The sequence below is a fragment of the Malaclemys terrapin genome, chromosome 17 (genome assembly GCF_027887155.1).
Source record: "Malaclemys terrapin pileata isolate rMalTer1 chromosome 17, rMalTer1.hap1, whole genome shotgun sequence".
NCBI classification, from domain to species: domain Eukaryota; kingdom Metazoa; phylum Chordata; order Testudines; family Emydidae; genus Malaclemys; species Malaclemys terrapin.
Genome location: NC_071521.1, coordinates 17,969,419 through 17,988,612, shown reverse-complemented (window position 1 = coordinate 17,988,612; position 19,194 = coordinate 17,969,419). Strand labels below are relative to the sequence as shown.

General features: G+C 49.9%; 1 protein-coding gene across 1 annotated transcript; it reads left to right on the top strand.

Moving 5' to 3' along the window:
• The first annotated feature begins 11,162 nt into the window (after nt 1–11,162).
• Nucleotides 11,163–18,956, top strand: ATP6V1G1 (ATPase H+ transporting V1 subunit G1). The gene is made up of 3 exons (XM_054007817.1): nt 11,163–11,308; nt 14,417–14,517; nt 18,180–18,956. Exons 1-3 carry the CDS (start codon nt 11,227–11,229, stop codon nt 18,351–18,353), a joined length of 357 nt encoding a protein of 118 aa, XP_053863792.1. The 5' UTR covers nt 11,163–11,226; the 3' UTR covers nt 18,354–18,956.
• Nucleotides 18,957–19,194: the final 238 nt, after the last annotated feature.

Genomic DNA, 19,194 nt, shown 5'->3' with positions numbered 1-19,194 from the left:
CATTCTTCAATAAAAAAACCTTTAGAAACAGGCTTCAACGAAAAACTGCTGAATTGGAATTAATTTGCAAACTGGACACCATTAAATTAGGCTTGAATAAAGACTGGGAGTGGATGGGTCTTTCCCCCTGCTAATTCCCCCGCCCCTATTGTTACTCACACCTTCTTGTCAACTGTTGGAAATGGGCCATCCTGATTATCACTCCAAAAGTTTTTTTTCTCCTGCTGATAATAGCCCATCTTAATTAACTAGTCTCGTTATAGCTGGTATGGCAACACCCATTTTTTCATGTTCTCTGTGTATATATCTCTTCCTACTGTATTTTCCACTGCATGCATCCGATGAAGTGGGTTTTAGTCCACGAAAGCTTATGCCCAAATAAATGTATTAGTCTCTAAGGTGCCACAAGTACTCCTGTTCTTTTTGCTGATACAGACTAACACGGCTGCTACTCTGAAACCTGTTTCGAGTGCTGAACATTTCAGAGTTACGAACAGCCTCCATTCCCGAGGTACTCCTAACTCTGAGGTTCTACTGTAGCAGTGTAGGCGCTCCCACTCAGGCGGGAGCTGGGCTCTGAGACCCACCCCCCTCACCAGGCGTCAGAGCCCAGGCTCCAGCTAGAGTGGGAATGACCACACTGCTATAGCATCAACCCCGCGAGTCTGAGTCACTTGACCCAGGTCTGAGACTCGCTGCCGCAGGTGTTTTTTTGCAGTGTAGATGTACCCTAAGTCACCAGGAGTGTAAGTCTGGAGCCGGGGCGCCAGAACAGGGAGAGCCAGGGGGCTATGCGCTCCCACTTTTTACTGGCCCTAAGGTGAGCAAGGAGGGGGCGGGGGCAGAGAAGAGTGAACAGGGGGTAAGGTTTGCGGGAAGAGGTGGGGCATGGGCTCAGGGAGAAGAAGTGTGAGGGTGGGGCCTCAGGGGGAATGGGCAGCACGGGGGCTTGGAGAGAAGGGCAGGCACAGGGACGGGGGCTCAGGGAGAAGGTGTGGTGCAGGGGTGTGGGGCGGGGCACGGTTTGGGTGCCAGTGGGATCCCCCACCCACTTTTAGGGAACTTCTGCTGCTCCTGGTTTGGAGCCGATTGTGTGAACCAGTGCAGCTCAGCCCTGCTCTCCAGCCCCGGGGCCCTCTTGCCACTCTCCCCAGCTTGCACGGTGGATTTCTGATGTATGCAAGTGCGAGCTAGAAGGAAACCTGGCAAAGGCTTGCACCCAGCGGCAGGGCTTGAACACAGATCTCTAGTCTGGTCTACATTGTTTTTATAGTGCACTCAGTGGGCGACGTGACTAATATCTGTCACATGTCCTTTGGGTGGGAAAGGCCAGTGGCCTAAACCCCCATCCCTGACTCTTCAATTGCATATTCTCTGAACACCCATCACCATGTTATACCAGACCAGTGAGTGCTTAGGAGGAAGGAGTTATGTTGATCTTGTGCAGCTGGCCCTTTCATAGACAATCGATCCCTGCTTAAGGTTGTTGTGCTACTGTTTGCAGAAGATGAGCTTTCTGAGGCCAAAATAAATGAAGCCTACAACACCTGTATTGGTGTTGGAAGATGGTGTATTGTTCTTGATGATTAGTTTGTTACCATGGTTATTTCAGGGTAATCCACCCTATTAATGTCCTGAATCCATCGAGATGCTGTTTCATTACACCAAGCCCACACCAATCTCCCTGTTCCCAACCAGGGGCGGCTCTATGCATTTTGCCGCCCCAAGCACGGCAGTCAGGCAGCCTTCGGCGGCATGCCTGCGGGAGGTCCGCCGGTCCCTTGCCTTTGGCGTACCCACCGCCAAATTGCCGCTGAAACCGCGGGACTGGCGGACCTCCCGCAGGCATACCACTGAAGGCTGCCTGACTGCCGCCCTCACGGCGACCGGCAGGCCCCCCCCGCGGCTTGCCGCCCCAGGCATGCGCTTGGTGTGCTGGTGCCTGGAGTCGCCCCTGCTCCCAACCCATTGCACACTTAGCTGTGTGGCTGCATTAGCAACTCTTTACTCCTGCAGACTGAATGGCCTTGGGCCTTCTCCACAATTGCCAGACAATGAAAGATAAGTTTTGACAGCAGCAGGTTTGTTGCTGGGGGACTTGCAAAGCTGATGGCTGAGGTGGCAAGAACAAAGATTGACGTTCAGTGCTAAGATCTGCCTTGCAAGGAGCAGTGTAGGGAAAAGTGCAGTGGGTGGAGGGGATGGAGGGAGGGAATACTAGCATCAGAAAGGAGGTGTGATGCAGGGGAAGTCCATGGGCCTGATTCAGCAGGGCCTTGTGCCTGGTGTAGTCATTTGGACCAAGAATCCTGAAAGGTATTTAAGCATCAAACTCTCATTGAAATCAATGGGAGTTGGGCACCTCTATATCTTTGAGTCTCTGGGCCTTAAATCTGTGCCACATGAGTGTGAAATGCTAAATCAAATCAGAGTTGGCCACTCACTTTACCCCAGCAGCAGGACCAGCTCTACCATTTTTGCCGCCCCAAGCAAAAAGCAAAAAAAAAAAAAAAAAAAAAGCCGGTCGGCCTGTGCTGCCCCAAGACTGGCCGGAATGCCGCCCCTTAGCATGTGCCGCCCCAGGCACGTGCTTCCTCCGCTGGTGCCTGGAGCTGGCCCTGCCAGCAGGAGCATTTTACTCCTCCATTGCAGAGAGGTACATGGGCCACATAAGGTTTACAGTGGCACGGAAGCAAATCTATTTACGTATCTGATCCCTCCATCACCTTTGTACCTGTGAGATAGGGAAATACATTATCATTATTTTAGGGGTAGGGAAAGTGAGGCACTAAGAGCCAGATTTTCAGAGAGGCAGATAGACACCTAGTGAGACTGACAAAAAACACTGCAACAGGTTAATGTCACTGGGCACCTATTTGAATCTTTTGGGGCCTAAATGCTTCTGAAAATCTGGCCCTGAGGGACCTGAATAAGGATCACACAAGGAGTCTAATAGCAGAGCCAGGAATTAAACCCAAATATCCAGAGTCCCAGCGAAGTGCCTTTCCCACAAGACCATCCCCAGCCTTCCTACCTACTACAGCTGAGCTATGCTGCTGGTTCTTTCATAGATATTTGCTCTGCGCTTAAGGTTGTTATGCTTCTGCGTGCTCTATATCTTATGGGCAGAGGCAGCCGCTGCGCACACAACACAAGCTGGAATCAGGTGTTTGCTCTAATCCCGCACGTAGCCAATTGGAGCTATTCCCAGCTTCACCTTGCTTTGGTGAACAAGGCCAGGTCTACGCTCCAATTTTACACCAGTATAACTACATCACTCTGAGGAGTGACACCCCCGCCCCTCCGAATGACGCAGCTATACTGACCTAACCCCTGGTGTAGATAGCACTATGTCGCCTGGAGGGTCTGATAAATGGGGGTGAGGGGGAGATCCCTTTTGTGGACAGCCAGCCAGCCAGTTAGCTATAGAATCCCTCTTGGTGGTTGTTCTCTACTTCAGTGGTTCTCAGACTAGGGCCGCCACTTGTTCAGGGAAAGCTCCTGGTGGGCCGAGACGGTTTGTTTACCTGTCGTATCCGCAGGTTCGGCCGATCGCGGCTCCCACTGGCCACGGTTCGCCGCTCCAGGCCAATGGGGGTGGCGGGAAGCAGCACGGGGCGAGGGATGTGCTGGCCGCTCTTCCTGCACCCCCATTGGCCTTGAGCAGCAAACCGCGGCCAGTGGGAGCCGCGATCGGCCGACCTGCAGACGCAACAGGTAAACAAACCGGCCTGGCCCGCCAAGGGCTTTCCCTGAACAAGCAGCGTCCCTAGTTGGAGAACCACTGTTCTTCTTGCTTTGCCTGTAAAGGGTTTAAAAAGTCTCCCTGCATAGGTAAGTGGAAGGGAGTGGGCACCTGACCAAAAGAGCCAATAGGAAGGCAAAAACTTTTTAAAATTTGGAAAACAACCTTTCCCTTTGTCCGTCTGTTGTTGTTCTTCGGAGAGAGGGGACAGAGCAGAGACAGGGCAGGGACTATGCTGTAAAAAGCTTTTTGTCAGGTATGGAAATCATCAGATCATACCTAAAAACTCCTCATTTGAAACCCCAGATATGTAAGTAGATCAGATAATGTCTACAAAGACGCGATTAGGTTTATCTCTGTTTATTTCTTATTGGCTTGTGGACTCCTCTGTGGTAACTCCAAATGCTTTTGTTTTGCATGTAACCTTTAAGCTGCACCTCAAGAAGGTTATTCTTGGTGTTTAATTTTTGTAAGTGGTTTTTTTAAATCTATCAAAAGCCTAAGTTCCAGATGTATTTTCTTTTTTTTTTGTTTTAATAAAATTTACCTTTTTTAAGAACAGGATTGAATTTTTGGTGTCCTAAGAGGTTTGTGCGTATGTTGTTTGATTAGCTGGGGGCAACACTAATTTCCTTTGTTTTCTTTCTCAGCTCTTCCCCGGAGTGGGGCGTGAAAGGGCTTGAGGGTACTCCACAAGAAGGAATTCCCAAGTGCGCCTTCCTGGGTTTCAAAAAGGGGGGTTTTGCACTTGGGTGGTGGCAGCATCTACCCATCCAAGGTCAGAGAGAAGCTGGAACCTTGAGAGTTTAATACAAGCCTGGAGTGGCCAGTATTAATTTTTAGAATCCTTGCAGGCCCCCACCTTCTGCACTCTAAGTGTCAGAGTGGGGAATCAGCCTTGACAGAGGGTTTCTCCCCTGGGCATAGCTACCACCTCTCACGGAGGTGGACTGACTATGCTGATTGCAGAAACTCACCCGTCAGCATAGTAGTCTTCACTGAAGTGTTACAGCGGCGCAGGTGCAATGGTTTTAAGTGTAGACCTGCCCTAAGAGTTTCTCTGCAGAGGGAGCCCCACAACCCTCAGTACTCGTGCCCTAGAGACCTGGCTGTAGAGTGATTTCTTTCACAATGAGGAAAGGTCACTCTGTCCCATTCACGCTGTTTTGTGCGAGTGTCACAGTGTATTTTCCTGGTCTGCAGCGCTTGTAATAAGCATCCAAATTAAACGGAGCCCTTGAAAACTTTCAATGTCTCTGAGCAACATTAATAATGAATGAGAGTTATACAGCATCCCTTCATCTAGCCACACATCTCTCAAAGCACTGAACCATCGACATATGCTGGGCCTATTTCATTCATCACTGACCTGCGACTGCCTGATGGCCGCGGCTGTTTAATAGTGCGCAGCACTGTTACTCAGTGGTTTGGGGCAGAAAGTGAAAGCCAACGCATCCACATTGAAAACACGGGAAGTTTTTGTAGCAGTGAAAACATTGTTACCTAAATGGAATGTTTCCAGGTGAACCCGTTCTTGCAGAAATCACCCGGGAGTTGCTAATGATGATAAGCGCTCAAAGCTTTGGGTTTGCCTATTATAGGAAAGACAGCACTTATTGACCTATAATAGGTTTTTTTCTATATCACCCTCGTATCTAAGAGCCTGATCCAATGTCCACTAAGTCAATGGAAAGAATCCCAATTATTTAGGGACCCTAAAGCCACATTTCTTCAGTCTCGCACAACAGATTCAATAGTACATATTTACAAGTTGCAGTTTATTCCCTGCACTGAACTGGCACTGCCGATCAGTAGCTTGTCACCCATTTGGCTGGGAGTCCCGGGATGCCTAGCACCTGCCACTAAATGCAATGTTAATGGCACCATCTGAGATGAGGGCCCCAACCTCTGAGCTTGACAAATCCCAGAAGCATTTACAGGTAGCAAATCAGAGTCTGGGAGATTTTGCTTGTTCCCAAAGGAGGATTTGAGCTTCACAATCACACCTCTTGCAAAGGAAAGTGTGTTCAGTCGCAGTACAATTCAACTTACGGTTATATCTATTAATCTACCCCCTCGCTTAATTTACACCCTGGCTGGTATCAGGAAATTAGGAACTGAGACTGTTATTAGCACCCTCGGACTTAGCCTGGGGCATCTGAAATTCTGAGTCCTACTCAGGGCCGGCTCCAGGCACCAGCCCACCAAGCTTGTGCTTGGGGCGGCACCTGGAGGGGGGCGGCGCGGCGCTCCGGCCCCCGGGGAGAGCGGGGCCACGGCTGGGTTCGCCGCCCTCCTCCCAGGGCTCCGGCTGCCCTCCCCCGGGGGGAGAGCGGAGCCCCCGTCGGGGCTCACCGCCCTCCTCCCAGGGCTCCGGCCGCCTCCCCCCCCCCGTGGGGGGCGGCCGGCGGCTTTTTTGCCTGGGGCGGCAAAAAAGCCAGAGCCGGCCCTGGTCCTACTGAGTGCCAAAGGCACTATGCCAGCCTAGGAGAGTCCATAGAAGGGATGCCACCGGTCCTGATTTTCAGATGGCAGTCACGATTTGGATTGGGCTGTTTCATATAGTACAAGCAGCGCCCACAGGACACTGAAGCAGCCCCCTATCGTTTCCATCACAATTTCATGATGCAACAGATTTGTCCTGGAGAAAGGTGACAACGGTTCACAGCACGAGTACAGCCTCCTGAAAATTCTGTTAGCAGGTCTACTCTTGCCATCGCATATTGATCCACATTTACCCCTGGTGGAACTCTGGGGGCTGCAACTGAGTTACACTGGGGATAATAAAGATGGCCCACGGATCACAAAGTCTGGATTGAAAATGGAGCATTCTTTCCCACATGGAGTCAACTTTTGAGCCTCAGCTGGCATAAGTTGAAGTCATTGGAACTACTAGTTGAGGATCAGGCCCAATCCTTCATTTGCCCGTGTCAAAATTCTCCCTATACATTATCTTAATTTTCTATTCTTTTATTTAATTTATAAATCTAAAATACCCTGCAATGTTTACAACAATAACAAATAATTATCAATGACCAATAATAATTAACAATTAATTACTAATAATTAATCATTAGCCTGCACTTATATAGTAGTTTTCATTCCAGGATTGCAAAGTTATTTACATTAATGAATTAAACTTTGTAAGATAGGTAAGGGATATACAGCGATCACTTCAATTGCTATTAAAATGCAACTAACCCAGATATTTACGGGTTGAACACAGCAGCTCTTTTAAAAAGCAGAGAGCTGCACTACACAACTGTTAAGGTCAGCAACTGAAGAAAAATAGTGTATCCAATTGAAGTGTGAGGGACTTTAGGGAGGAAGAATGTAATTACCTGAGCTGGAAAGAGGCCAGACACTAGGACTAGCATCCCATCTCTTATGGAAAGTGCCTTGGGATCTTTAATGACCACATGTTTTGGGACAGGGAAACATTTTTGTACCGGCTCTTTTTAGAAACTCAAAGCAAAGCTAAAAGGAGACAAAAGAAAGCTATTTTTTTCTTGTTGCAAAAAGATCCCATGATTAATTGGGATGGAGGGGCTGATTCAGCAAAACAGTTATGTGAGTGCTTAAAGTCAAGTTACCATGGGGGAAATGGCAGACAAGGAAGGAAAACTGGAAAAAAAATGCTTCTATTAACAAACCGTTTTGTTTAATTTTAAAAAATTGAAAAATTCCATGAAAAAGGACAAAAGAAATGAACATCTTTTCATTTCAGGCAAAGCTATTCGCAAAAAAATACCAGCCATGTTTCACTGTGCACCCATTCACTGGGAATTGCACTGATGGGATTTAAAAATAATATTGAATACACGTCATATTGTGAATCGTAACTCTGTTTGTATTAATTGCATGTATTACGTAAGGCTGTAGCTTTTTGACTAACCAAGGGCTCAGTCATGAGCCTGGCTTCATGACTATACTGTAGAGGGGAATAAGGGGATGACAGAAACCCTTTTACTCTTGTGCATGGGCTACCCACATCACTAAACCATCGCAGGGCTGTACGTCTCCTGACAGGCGGGCAAGGAGTGCGTGGATAGAGGCTGGGAGTGGGCAGAACCTGTGTTCCATTCCTCCGTTGCATCAGCCAGTCCAGCTCAGCTGTCACAGAGGGGGAAGGGTTGGTGCACCTCATTTCCCCCTGGGACAGAACGGAAGCAGGGACTGAGTGGTACCAATCAAGCCCCAGGCTTATAAAAATGTTCTTCCCTTCAGGGCTATGTCAAACCTCGATGAAGTTTCATATTAGTTAAATTAATGGTGGTGGGGAGCCGGCACTGGACTGATAATGGGCATCAAGGTTCAGTCTTAACTATGCAGAGATAGCGTGTTTCTCCATAATACACAGTGGCAGGTTCATGTAGAATGTGGTGGGGAATAAAATCTAGGTTCAGAAATGCTTGCGATGCCAATTAATTCAAAATCTGTTGGAAACCAGGCCTTGAAAAGTTGGAAACTGTCGAGCCTATCCCAGCTCCGACTCTCTGACTTTGGAAAGATGAGCTGGCTTGGTGCACCTGCTCCAGAGTATCTGTGATGACAGTAAATGGCAGTTAGTCTAAGTATCTGAAAAAGGCAATTATCCCGCAGGAAAGAAAACCCCCACCATCCATATTGACTCAGGAGGAAGGAAATGTCAGCCTCAGATGGTTTGCTGTTGTATTGTTTTAAAGCATTTTACAGCAGGTATATATTGTGGGTTCATCTCTAACAGGTACTAATTAAAAACATACACACATCCCTTAAAACCTGCTGCTTCTAACAGATGAACGTCCAGGTGGAAATCTTCACTTTCCCTGATTCACAGGACAGTGTAGAAGGAATAGGATGGTCCTGGACCAGATCTACACCCCATTGAAGTAATGGAAGGATTTCACTGGGCTTTGGGTCAGTCCACTTAGAGTGGGAGAGGTGTGGATGGCTCCAGGGAACGAGAATAGGGCAAGAAGCTGCTTTAAATCTGGAGGGGGCATGCAATGGCTGAAAATTGTTAGCATTTGACAGTTGTTCTCTGGCCATGTATGAAACGATTTGGTGGCCACAGCCCACTTTTAAACGCAACTGGGAACCCTCGTTGGCAATCGGCACAGAGATGGGTAAAGGACAGACAGCCTGATCCACCCCATTGCCTTTAATGAGAGGCTATCAGTTGCCTTCAATGGGAGTTAAATCAGACGCTGAGCATGGAGTCTGAATTCACTTCTTGTCCCCCAAGGTCTGTGTAGTGAGAGCCGAGAGGTACATTGGTGGGACAGCGCGCATATGTGTGCTCGCATCTCTACTGCCATTTCTGTTCTGTAGATCACATGAATCTGCAACTGTCTCCAAGCTTGGTTCAACATACAGTGTTAGGATCAAAGCCTTTCTCCCCATCTTTCCTTATCTCTTCTTTTCATTTAAGTGAATTCAGTGCTGGATGGACAGGCCCACTAACCTCATTGACTTAGCCTCTCGGACTGGCAGAAGCTCATCCTGCCAAACGCTCATCATTCCTATTTAATTCTCTAAATATCCAGCCTGACTCATTGCCCCATGTCCTTTCCCTCATAGGAGACAGAGACAGGAAAGACGTACGAGCAGATACTAATTCTTCCCTGCAGAACCGTGAATCACTGCCACAGCTCTAATTCTTATAATTGTAGGTGTAACTTACAATATGCAACTATACTGTGAAGGCCAATTCTGGTATTTTCAAAGGGATACTAAGGGAATTAGGTGTTTTCCAGTGGGAGTTGGGTACCTAATTCTCTCAGGACCCTTTGAAAAGCTCAGACCCAAATGGTCAGAGAAGTTCATAAATACCCAGGCACTTTTCTGCATGCTGAGTTTAGGGGTTCAGAGCACAGGCCCTTGGAAGCAGCGTGATTCTCATTACATCCCAGTGTGGGACTTTTCATGTAGTGTGATCACATGCTGGCATATTGATGCTCACACCCACGGGGTCTCATGGTGCTGTGACGGGGCCAGATTCGGATGTGGCAAGATCATCCTGCGGTGCAGGAACGAAGCAGTGCCACCGGGCCACGTTATCCTGTACCCCGGTATGCTCAGCAAACAGGCTGCAAATCTCCCCAGTATCCCAAATCCACTTGCAGCCATGGGAGGTTGGGGAGGCCCAAACCAGGAGAGCAGAAAGGGCTAGAAGAAACCCTGAAATTATGTAGGGTTACCATACGTCCGTATTTTTTTGTTAGTCTCTAAGGTGCCACAAGTACTCTTCTTTTTGCGGATACAGACTAACACGGCTGTTACTCTGAAACCCGTATTTTCACCGGCTTTTTGGTTCTCAAATCGCCGTCCGGGAGGAATTTCCAAAAAGCCAAACGTGTCTGGGAAAATAGGGAGGCATGGTGAGCCTAGCCGGTGAGTGCTTGTGCCCCCCGCTCCCGGTCTCCGGCCCTGCCCCCATTCCAACCCCTTCCCCAAATCCCTGGCCCGCCTCCTGGAGTCGATGCCTATGCCCACACCCCTGCCCTGCCTCCAGCCAGCCCCACACCCCCTACACGCAGCCAGCCCCTGCCTCCAGCCAGCCCCGCACCCCCTGCCTGCAGCCAGCCCTACTGCACCCCCTGCCCTGCCCGCAGCCTGCCCGTCTCCAGCCCCTGCCGGCTGCCGCACCCCTAGCCCTGTCTCCAGACAGCCCCGCACCCCCGTCTCCAGCCAGCTCCGCACCCCCTGCCCTGCCCCATGCCCCTGTCTGCAGCCAGCCCCACGTCCACTGGTGCCCTGTAGTTCCCAGGGCAGTAACCCTGCACCCCTGCTTCAATGAGGGGGGCAAGGAGCAGCGGGGCCCCACACATGTGAAGCGGAGCTCGTTTCTAGCTCAGGCCCATCTTTTTAAAAAAGCACTTTAGGCGGGGTTACCATACGTCCGTATTTTCCTGGACACGTCAGGCTTTTTGGTTCTTAAATCGCCGTCCGGGAGGAATTTTCCTCCCCGGAAAATACGTACAGATGGTAACCCTCTTTACATATCTAAACACGTCCGGGAGAGCAGCCGCAACCGCGAAGGCCCCCCCAGTGCAGTGCCCTCTTTTTCTGAACGTTCAACTAGGGTAACCCTACATTATGGGCTGGGGGGGCAGAAGGGAGGGACCCCCACAGTAGGGTGACCAGACAGCAAATGTGAAAAATCGGGACAGAGGGTGGGGGGTAATAGGAGCCTATATAAGAAAAAGACCCCAAAATCGGGACTGTCCCTATAAAATCGGGACATCTGGTCACCCTACCCCACAGGGATGGAGGGGGAGGGAGGGCCAGGCCCATGGGTGGGCGTGGTCAGATCTCCCCAGGGGCGGGGCTTGGCCTCTGCAGCGTCTGGGCGGGGACGAGGCTGCAGCGAGGGGGGAGGGGAAGCAGACGCACGAGCCCCGCCCCCGGCCGCTCGCAGTCAGCTGACGGGATCACGTGAGCGGCGGCGGCCCAGGTGACCCGGCGGAGCCGCGCAGGAGGGAGCCGCAGGTCGCGCCATGGCGAGCCAGTCGCAGGGCATCCAGCAGCTGCTGCAGGCCGAGAAGCGCGCCGCCGAGAAGGTGGCCGAGGCCCGCAAGCGTGAGTGTCCCCGGGGCGGGGGGGGGTTCCCGGGCCCGGCCGGCGCGCGTCTGTCGGGGCGGCGAAGGGGCCCGGGGCGCTCTGGGGGGTCCCTGCCGCGGCTGACTGGGGGGAAGGGGGCCACGGGCCGGCTGCAGAAAGGAGCTGCCTCCCTGCGAAGGGGCCCTGCGGCCCCGCTTGCACTGGCGACACGTTCCTGCTGGTTTGTGGCCGGCTGACGAAGCCCCTCCATTGGGTTCCGCGGCGGGCTCCGTGTTTGGGGTTTGTGCTGCTGTCCCTCTCCCCCAGGTTGAAGAGGGGATGGGTCGAAACCTGTGGTTCCCTCCCTCGCTTCCCTCTGGATCGGAGGGTGGGTCTAACAATCCTCTTGGACTTCCTCCATCTCACAGGACCGTTCACTAAGCCCCCAGAAGACTGCGCTGTCCTGCACGCCGGTTACTTAGGAATAAGGCTGCGAGTCTGTCACGGAGGTCACAGATTCTGGGACTTTCTGGGACCTCTGCAGCGGCTGGTGTGACGGCCGCTTGGGCAACTCCTGGGCCGGCCGCTGCTGGGGCAGTCTCCGGCCACCGCCCCCTTCCCCCAGAGCAACAGCAGTGTCCCCAGATGGTGCCCGCCCCAGAGCACCAGTGGTGTGCCCCTCCCTTCCCCAGAGCACCCATGGCACCTCTGGAGCCCCCCCTCCGGAGCACCCAAGATTTAGTCAAGGGTATATCGTAAAAGTCATGGCCAGATCCTGGGCTGTGTATTTTTGTTTACTGTCCGTGACCTGTCTCTGACTTTTACTAAAAATACCCATGACTAAATCTTAGCCTTACTTAGGAGTAGTGCTGGTCAAATGTTTAATTGCTAATTATCTGACATCCCTCTCAGCTCATGGAACATATCTTGATTTGTGCGACAGTATCTGGTTGTACATATTTGCCAAATAGCTTATGGAAACAGATTTCAGCTGATGTGTTGCTTGCAAGGTTTTTGCTGGTCATGATGCGATTTGTCACCCAAATCATGTGGTATTGTTTCTGACTGGATAACTTAGGCTCTTTAAACAGGAGATTAGCAGTTGATGAATAACACTCTTTCTGGTACAAATTGTTGGACAAATAATCATTTGGCATAATACATATAACTTTAGAGTTTTGTGAGCATTTTCACAGACAAACTGGCTTCCCACATGTTTGTGAATAACAAACAATATGACCCCAGGAATAATATAGTAAAAGAAGTGAGGTTTTTACCCACGAAAGCTTATGCCCAAATAAATCTGTTAATCTTTAAGGTGCCACCAGACTCCTTGTTGTTTTTGTAGATACAGACTAACACGGCTACCCCCTGATTCTTAAACTAGCTAGGTTATTTGTGGCATGGAAAAAAATCAACTTTTCAGTGGCAAATAGGAAAATTTCCATGGCTGGCTGTGGCAGGCGGGTCTTATGCCATCAACTTCTGCTGGCTTTAAGGTTTCATTGATTTTTTTTTTTTTTTTTTTAAAGTGATTCCTATGTTTGAAAAAAAATCTTGCAAATATGAACAGACTGTAAACTAATACAGTGCAGCTTTGAGTCTGCAGACAGGTGCCTCCAATATAACTGCTGATGCTAATAGCTTTCTCGAGCAATAGCAGGATGAATTAAGAGAGTGGTCAGTTGTGTTGCTTTTCAGGACCCTTTGGACAGTGGTGAAACTGATCACTATTTCACACAGCTGCTACAGACCAAGTTAATCCACTTTCCATCATCCTAGTGATGTGTACACGGGGTGTGTGTTACGTGGGTATAACGCTGTTGTTCAGGGGGGTGGATATTTCACACCCCTAGGGGATGTAGTTATACCAACCTAATGTCCTAGTGTAGATCAGGCTTAAGATCTGTGACTTGAGAGAAAAGTGTGTGCAGTGCAGTGTTTTGTATTTTTTTTAAATATATACACGCATATGTGATTATGTTTTTGTTAGAGAGGACAAGGTCAAAGAAATGCACTTTGCACTTAAAGTGGAAGATGGCGAGGTTTGTGGTGGTCCTTAGTTCCTGTGGGAGTTCATTGCAGAGTCTTGGGCAAGCCCTGAGAAGGCTCTGTCTCCTGGGTGGATGTATGGGAAAGAGGGGGTGGGTGACACTTCTCCGTTCCAGCAGCTGGGGGGGCATTGAAAGGCTTCAGAGTCATCAGGCAACTGTTCTGCTAGCTAAAGATTAACATGAAAGATGGTGCCACCAAGCCAGGCCCAGGTACTGCTCTCTTTCCATCAACTGGGGGGCTGGACCAGTTTTATTGGCCAAATACCGGCCGGAATTGGGTGGCCCCTCCATGTTTTATCTGCCTCTAGCTGGTAGGTTTACTCCCTTGGCGGCTGTTAATGAAAGGAACGTTGTATATGATGCTGACAACTTACATAGAGATTAAAGATGTGTGAGATCCTGGCCCCATCAAAGCCATTGACATAAGTGGCACTAGGAATTCATCCGTGGTCCCAGCCCTGAGGAGTTCAAGGTGTCCCATTTTTCAAGGCCGGTTTTAAGGACTGCCTCTGGCCTAGTAGCTTCTGCTTCTTACACTGTTGTGTGGGAAGTGGATTCCTTTAGTTCAGTTTAATTATAGAAAACTTGAAGGGGAAAGGTTCATGTAACGGCTAACTCTCTTACGGCTGCTGCACATCTGTCTTGCGGCAAAACTAGGCTAGCTTGACCTTTCTGCCATGCAGATTCACAGTGCTCTGAAGTGAGTTATACGCTTTCTGTGAGCTGAGCCAGCGGCGGGGTGTTTTCTAGTAACATCTGCTGGGTTTGATGGCTGTTTGTTCATTATCAGAGCTCACCAGTTGGAGAGCATGACAAGGGATCGGTGGCACACAAGTGCCCTTCGGGCGCTTTTTGGAAGATCTGGAAATACCGGTTATCTGTACAAACGTGGAAGGCTGGGGGAGGTTGGAGAGGGCATGCTGCATTCTGGAGTTGACCTCCTGCAGTCTCTTCATAGCTTGCTATAATTGCAAATGCTACAGCAATTGTCGTGGGAGTCCGATAGCGTGGGGGGAAAGTGCTGTCACCATTAAATCTGGCCTGGCTGTCTGGCGTCAATTGGTACTTAACAAGGCTCTTTCTTTGGAAACAGGAAAGAACCGGCGGCTGAAGCAGGCGAAAGAAGAGGCCCAGGAAGAGATTGAGCAGTACCGCCTCCAGAGGGAGAAGGAGTTCAAAGCCAAGGAAGCAGCTGTTAGTTTGTTAGATAATTTTGCGGCTCCATCAGTATTACTTGCACTGAGCTCTGCATGTGGTGATGCGGTTAGATCTCTGGGAAATCACATTTGGCTTTTGCTCCTCTTGGCGGAATGCTCCACGTGGGGTGTTCTGTCCTTGAGCAGTTTCCTTTAATTGCTTCTCTGTGCAGCCAGAGGTCTTGGTTGGTATCAGCAGAGAGGAGCCGCGGCATCAGAACAATGTTGTCGCACCTCGGAAGCTGGAATTTCTGCCTTAGCAGTAAAGCAGTTAATATTAACAAGATCATGCAACTGACCAATGCTCCTGCGGTCCCATTCATAGAGTAGAACGCTATAAGTTACTCTGACAACGCGCATTGTATGTATTAATGCTAGAAGTAGAGACAATGCTCATCTCCCTGCTTCCCTTACCAAAGCCAGTTCATTCTCACAAATGCTGTTTGTTATAATGGTACCTTGATAGAAGGCACTTGGGCCCCGGACGGTATTTAATGCTAAAGTTTGTCTGAAATACTGCCGGGGCCTGGATTACCCTCCCATCTCCCAGTCGGGGACACTCACAACCAGCATGCAGGTCACAACCTGAAGTGTCTGTGCTGGATAGCCCTGGTTCAGCAGCCTGTCTACAGCCCCAGCCTGGCTTCCACCAGCCTGGGCTACTACTTGCAGGGTGGCCCCAACAGGCTCCAAGTCCACAGCTGGGAGGAAGATCTGTGCTCTGCAATGTACAGCACTCTCTGAACTGTCCAGGAGATAAGGTTCATTTGTTCCTCTAAAGAGACAAAAGCAGGTTACAGCTCAACTGAGCTAAATACGCCCTTCCTTGCAAGGTTTAGAGTAAAAAAACAACCTCTGTCCATTGCTCCTTCTAACTCCCCACCCCCCATGTGCAGAATGAATTTTGGTATGGGCACCAATATGGAGGTGATGTGTGACATCACCTTCATATTGATACACATAACAAAATTCATGTGGTGGGAGTGGGGCCGAGGGGTTTGGAGTGTGGGAGGGGGCTTGGCTGGGGCAGAGGGTTGGGGTGCAGGGGTGTGAGGGCTCCAGCTGGGGATGTGGGCTCCGGGGTGGGGCTGGGGATGAGGTTTGGGGTGCAGAAGGGTGCTCCAGGGCTATGGTGTGGAGAGACGTGCTGCTGTGGGGAGTCCTGGGCTCAGGGGGAGAGGCGCCTCTCCCTGCCGCGGCAATTCCGGGGCTGGGGCCACAGGATAGGCATCCCTCCCATGGCAGCTCTGGGTTCGGGCTGTGGGAGGGGCTCCACTGCAGGTTGGGGGCCAGGCTAGGTTCGGGCTGGGGAAGGGTAGCCCCTCCCCTGGGTGCAGCAGGTTCCCTGAGTGCCTGTGCCGGCGCCAAGAAGGCTGCTGCGTGGCCACGCAGCTTACAGGGAATTTAGCCTATGTCCTATTGTTAACCATTTGTAAGTGATACTATGTAAAAGGAATAACGATAGAAAGGATTACAAGCAAATGAAAGTGAAAACATGCATCTGAAAGTCTAGAACTTAAATCTAGCAAGTTACAGGCTTTGTTCAAAATAATTTCTCTCACCTATATTCAGTTCCCTGAGACTTCAAGCCCCCTTTTTGCTTGAAGGACCCACCTTTCTTCGCTTGCAAGAGCTGTGTTTCCTTGTGTTTGGCCAGTGCTCAATGCCGAAGATGGCGTCTCTCCTTGCTTATATCATCCACAGTTCTGTGACTTTGTTTCAAGAGGGAGGATGACCTCATGCTGTTTTTTCCCTTCCTGTGGGCTTCCCATTCCCCTGCTGGACCTCTGTGTAAATCAGGGGCAGGCAAACTTTTTGGCCTGAGGGCCACGTCGGGTTTCCAAAATTGTATGGAGGGCCGGTTAGGGGAGGCTGTGCCTCCCCAAACTGCTAGGCATGGTCTGGCCCCTGCCCCCTGGTCTGGCCCCCCTGCTTTTCACCCCCCAACGGCCCCCCTGGGACTCCTGCCCTATCCACCCCCTCCCCACTCCCTGTCCCCTGACTGCCCCCCACCGCCCCATCCAAAACCCCCTCGCCTTCCTGAGTGCCCCCCCAGGACCCCTGCCTCCATTCACTGCCCTCTGACTGCCCTGTCCCCTATCCGCCACCCCAAACTCCCCTGCCCTCTGTCCAACCTCTGCTCCTTGCCTACTTACCACGCTACAGCCGTGCCACCCAGAGCACCAGGACAGGCACCCATGCTGCCCAGCTGGAGCCAGCCACACCACTGTGCAGCACAGAGCACCGGGTCGGGTTGGGCTCTGCAGCTGCGCTGCCGCCCAGAGCATTGTGCCGGTGGTGCAGTGAGCTGAGGCTGCAGGGGAGGGGGAACAGCAGGGGAAGGGTTGGGGGCGACCCTCCCGGGCCAGGAGCTCAGGGACCCAGCAGCAGGGTCCTGCGGGCTGTAGTTTGTCCACCTCTGATGTAAATGGAGCTTCCATTGTTTCTGGTCGCACCTTGCTTAATTTCCCTGTAGACCGGTAGATTGCTGCCATCCCTCATGTTTTGGGGAAATCTTTCTCTCCCTTTGGTCACAGGCTGGAAAGCCTAATTTCAACAAGTAGCCATAATTCCTTATGTAGTGTTTGTACATTCAGTTCACAATGATATTAATCACCAGGGTGTCAGGCTTTCATAAAAGCCCTCACTCTATACCATTTTATAATACATTAATATTGTAAGGAGTCAGGTGATTCAATTGTTCATCACTTGGGGTTCAGCCCCACTGTCTTTATAGACAAGTAAACCTTTGCAATGGCTTCTTTGAAAAGTAAAACTGGACCAAGCTTTCTCTCCTGCTGGGTGTAGACTGATCCTGTCTTCTCCCCTTCTTGGTAATGTGAGGTTTGCCTCCACCCCTTGTTAGCATAATGGGTCAGTCTACATGATATGTAAATACATTCTCATTGTTTTTCAAAGTGCTTTGCAAATAACTCCCAGGTGGGGAAAACTCTGTTAATTTCTCTAGTGCAGATCTATTTACTAACTCCCCTGGCATGCCTTGTTTAAACACACTTTGGTAATCATTCCAGCATATGTCCATAACTCTTAATACCCATCGCTTACGTGCATCACACACGAATACTAATGATCAGGATCAGGGAGTTATTAGTTTTCAAATGATACCTCAAGCTGTCCTGTTCTGTAACGAGGTGACTACACTAGTGTGTAAATACAGGGGTGCTTACTGTCACAGAGTTGGGGATTTTTGAAGAACATCGATGAATCTGAATTGCAGAAGTGCCTTACATCTTAAATTACATTGTTGGCAAAGGTCTTTGACATTTTTCATCTGCAATTTTATTATTGCAGTAGTGCCTAGAGAGCCCTAAACTGGAATTGGGCTTCGTTGCTCAGATAGCGAGAGAGAGACCATCCTTGCCCCCAAAACCTTAATCTAAATCCGTAAGACAGTCTAAGGATGGGAGGGGAAAATAGAGCACAGAGAAGTGACTTGCCCAAGCTCCCGTGTTGGGTTATTGGCAGAGCTGGGAAGGGAACCCAGATCTCGCCTGGTTCCCAGTGCAGTCCATTAACCACAAGACGATGCACCGAAGGATGTAACCGTTCTGCCATTCTAGATATACAACTGAGCACAACGTTTTGTTTGGTTGCCAAGTAACTCTTAGTGGGCTTCTCTCTTTCCCGTGTCTCTCTTAGGCTCTTGGGTCTCACGGCAGCTGCACCACAGAAGTCGAGAAGGAGACCCAGGTGAAGATGAGCGCAATCCAGGGCAACTTCCAGACGAACAGGGAGGAAGTGCTGAATAACCTGCTGAAGTTTGTGTACGACATCAAACCGGAAATCCATGTGAATTACCGCATCAACGGCTAGGGGAGGAGGCAGGAATGGGCCTGTGGAAGTGTTAACAGTAACAGCTATGCTTCAGATGAAGTGTCCAGCCCTTAGTCATGCTATAGCTCTGTGTGCTTCTTGTAGAGGTGTTACATTATTTCAGTAAGTTGTAGGCCCCTCTATCTTGGCGAGACTCTAGTTAACCTATATATGGATTCAGAGCTTATCCAAAGATTTCATGGCCATGTCTCAAATATGCATTGTGTGATCTAGGTATCAAGGGGAACATTAACATTCTGTGCTTCTTGGTGGGTATTAAAAAAGCGGTTTTCTTTGCTCAGAAAAGGGGTGTGAGATGCAGGACCGGTTTAAATGGCAAGCCTGTGAGTCTGTACCTATTAGAAAACACAGATCTGATGTCCTCCTAGAGTGGAGTTTGTCACTGTAGTGGTGTTGGTAACATTAAAATAGGGTTAAGCCCAGTCTAGGGGGGAAAAAAAAAAGTCTGGGTGTGCACTACTGGCTAGTAGTCGTCAGGAGCTTGTGAATTACTGTCTTAAGACCCTCTATATATTCTACTGTTAACTTGAATTAGAAGCCGGGCACTATGATATTTGAAAGTAAAGAATTTATTTAACTCTGGAGTTTCTTCAGTTGTTTCTTCTTTTTCTCCCCCCCCCCCCCCCAGCCTTTTACTTACTCTCTGTTACAGTAGCACCTAGTTGCTGTGTATACACAGGGGTCCCTGCCCTGAGGAGCTAACAATCTAAATAAACAAGACAGATAGAGGGTTGGAGGAGAAACATCCTAAGGAGATGAAGCAACTTGCCTGAGCTCACACAGCAGGTCAGGGACAGAGCCTGGAATAAAACCCATGTTT

Bases quoted from the DNA above. Each gene is read 5' to 3' on its own strand.
- ATP6V1G1 (XM_054007817.1), top strand. From the start codon at position 11,227: ATGGCGAGCCAGTCGCAGGGCATCCAGCAGCTGCTGCAGGCCGAGAAG. The intron at 11,309-14,416 runs GTGAGTGTCCCC...CTTTGGAAACAG, and splicing joins GGTGGCCGAGGCCCGCAAGC to GAAAGAACCGGCGGCTGAAG. The intron at 14,518-18,179 runs GTTAGTTTGTTA...TGTCTCTCTTAG, and splicing joins TCAAAGCCAAGGAAGCAGCT to GCTCTTGGGTCTCACGGCAG.